The following is a 2,843-nucleotide window of genomic DNA, read 5'->3' on the forward strand; positions in this document are numbered from 1 at the left end:
GACAGAGACCACATCGTGACCCCTCTCGATAAATCGTAAACCACGATCCATGAATCACTGGCTAGGGACTGGGGTGAATCGATGCGGGTTACTAACCATAGCCAGAGCTTGGCGCCATACTATACGGCGCCGCAACTTACTTAGTCCGCTCCACCCCACCTGGCGCCGAATGTGCACATTGAACCTACGCGTACCTCGTTTGGCACCAAAACACCTGGCGCCGAATATGCCACGTCAGCTGTTATGCCATGTGTTGGAGGTACGGGGGTCCAGTTGGGCCCACATGCTTGACGCCAGGTAACTTGGAGCCGAGATGCACATCTTGGGCTCCAAGTTGTGTGGCGCCGACACTAGGGGCCAGATTCCAAAATAGTTTTGCGCAGGGGTCAGATGTGGCTGAAGCCGCTGATAGGGGCCAGATTTGTCAAATAATATACAACCATTACCCACATCGACGGAAGAGTAGGCTTGTATTGACACATATTATTTTTTTGAAGTTTGTATGTTCTGTTTGTAAAAGGACTTGAGGTTTGTATGCATGTATGCCATCCACCTAATTACAAGCTTGAAGTTTGCATTATTGTCTGCCTTGTTTTTCTTTCGAATTTCATGGAGTCGACACTTATTGTGACTACAATTGAACGACTGCTCGTACTCTGCTCTTGGAAAAGCAGAGTACTCTGTTTTTTTGGAGTTCCAGCTCTCTTGTTGTTCCAAGAAGATCGATGATGCCTCCTGTACATTGGACTGTCAAGTCTCGTGAAACACATACCTGCCGTGCTCCAGTACATGAACTCTGGAATTTGTAAGTAGAACAGCCGGCTCGAACAGCAGGCTTGGACCTGGGGTTCTATTTCATTACTTAGACGATAAACCTGCCAAAAGGTTACAGAGACCACATCGTTACTTAGACGATAAACCTGCCAAAAGGTTACAGTGGCTTATAACTGCGCCACACCCACGCGGTTCACTCTCACAGCACGCACATAACGATTACGCTCTCAAGCACACAACACTCCTTCTCCAGCTGACTGTTTCCTAGTACTTGTGGATGTGGAACAGCCGTCAGGCGTTACATGATATGACCATGGGTGAAAGATGAACCTATGGCTTCACATACTCGCGGATGAATTGCTCGACTGCCGAAACATTGCCAGTCAGACCAGCACCTTCAGCAACTATCACCTTGCTCGGGCACTGACTCAAGTTGAATGCCTCTCCAGGGACCCCAAGCTGGACTTCATCAGTGATGTCAGCGGATGATATGGCGTTCCTTGATTCCTGGAGCTTGTTTCTACAAATGACAAGATTAGCACAAGTTCGTGTCAGTGCAAATGGTTCTGTTATGCTCCCTCGAAGGTGATTCAAGATATATGAGTAATTACCAAGTGACCTCCGTTGTTGCAGGATCACGGAAGTATGAATAGAATATACATGTAAACTCTTTTTTTCCCCAGCATATAATATACAAAAAAACAAACAAATACATTCAAGCTGCAGTATTAATCTAATCTAGCAAATACCTATAAATTCACAGAATTGTTAAACATGCCAACCCAAGTTGATGCATTCTAAGTTCCAACTTTGCAAGAATGTTAAATGTGAAAAAAGAAACATACACTTCTTTCTCCAACTGCTTCTTGATGAACTCCTTTGAGTGAGCTGTAACTTTATCTGCCTTGTTGCAGAATATCAGAACAGGAACCCTTTTCTTCAGTACAGTTGCCTTCGTCAAAATATCATACAAGTACCTGTCATAAGAGTTAAGAGAATACTGTGAGACAATACCAACTGCATCAGAAGTTTAGAACAAACATCTTTGTACATGTTTGAATCCAGCATGTTTGAATATGAAATAAGCTCCTAGTCAAACTCCTAGTTTGAATCCAGCAGGTTTTATTTTCCAATCAATTTTCCAAAGAACAGACAGTAGGTCAGCAACATTACTCTGCAGCAGCTTGCACGCTGGACAAGAAATCTTGAGCATCGACAACAAAAACAACCCCAGCTGCCTGAGGCAGGACTTCATCAAGCTTCGGTTTCAGCCTTGCATGACCAGGAACATCAATAACATGAATAGGTTTTATTTTGCCTTGCTGTGGAGAGGACAAGAACAAAGTCGAGTAAAAATCTTGCTGTCAGCAAATGTATGTTTCTGTATAAAAGCGGCAGCCTTGATTGTACATAGTTATATTAATATCAAGGTGTAGCAAGGATTGTCTCCAAAAAGTTCTAACCCTTTCCAGCTCCGAGTGTAGCACAAATGTATCATTGTTATGTTCCATCAAAGTCACAGTTTCTTGATGTGATGATCCATTGCGAAGCTAATAACAAGAGATGAAAAATTAGCACAATAGCAAAAGATAATACAAGGTAACTGTCTAATTCCTGCGCCTCCACTGGAAAAAAAACTAAGAATGAAAAAGGAAATGATAAGTAGTTTTTGTTCTCCAAAATCTTGCCATGCAGGCATGCACCGTACAAAATCATATATGCAGTAAAATTAAGGGAAAGAGTCGAGAGATGCACGACAGATGGCAGTATGGGACCAACGCAACCTGAGTGGAAATTAAGCTAAAAGGCCATTTTATAAAATACTGAATACAGAGCATCAAAGGACGCATAAACAAGAGCAAATTGCAAACCAGATATTATAACGTCATCCCCAGTGTTACTCGTAGCCACACTGTCCCATATTTTTGTCAAATCAGACAACCCAAATCAATGTCAGTTTATGAATATTATATTCCATGTCAAAAAATCGTTGGCAAATCAGACAACCCAAATCAATGTCAGTTTATGAATGCTATATGCCATGACAAAAAAACGTTGGCAAATCAGAC

General features: G+C 42.4%; 1 protein-coding gene across 1 annotated transcript in view; it reads right to left on the reverse strand.

Annotated features, from left to right (window-relative positions):
- Positions 1 to 806: 806 nt before the first annotated feature.
- LOC123083464 (signal recognition particle receptor subunit beta) overlaps positions 807 to 2,843 on the reverse strand; it is a 5,087-nt gene continuing 3,050 nt past the window's right edge. The window contains exons 3-6 of the mRNA XM_044505504.1: positions 2,238 to 2,324; positions 1,948 to 2,096; positions 1,620 to 1,751; positions 807 to 1,294 (exon numbers count right to left, since the gene is read on the reverse strand). Coding sequence (XP_044361439.1) covers positions 1,105 to 1,294; positions 1,620 to 1,751; positions 1,948 to 2,096; positions 2,238 to 2,324 — 558 coding nt within the window. The 3' untranslated portion in view covers positions 807 to 1,104. The remainder of the gene's footprint in view (positions 1,295 to 1,619; positions 1,752 to 1,947; positions 2,097 to 2,237; positions 2,325 to 2,843) is intronic.

The sequence above is a fragment of the Triticum aestivum genome, chromosome 4A, assembly GCF_018294505.1.
Source record: "Triticum aestivum cultivar Chinese Spring chromosome 4A, IWGSC CS RefSeq v2.1, whole genome shotgun sequence".
NCBI lineage: Eukaryota > Viridiplantae > Streptophyta > Magnoliopsida > Poales > Poaceae > Triticum > Triticum aestivum.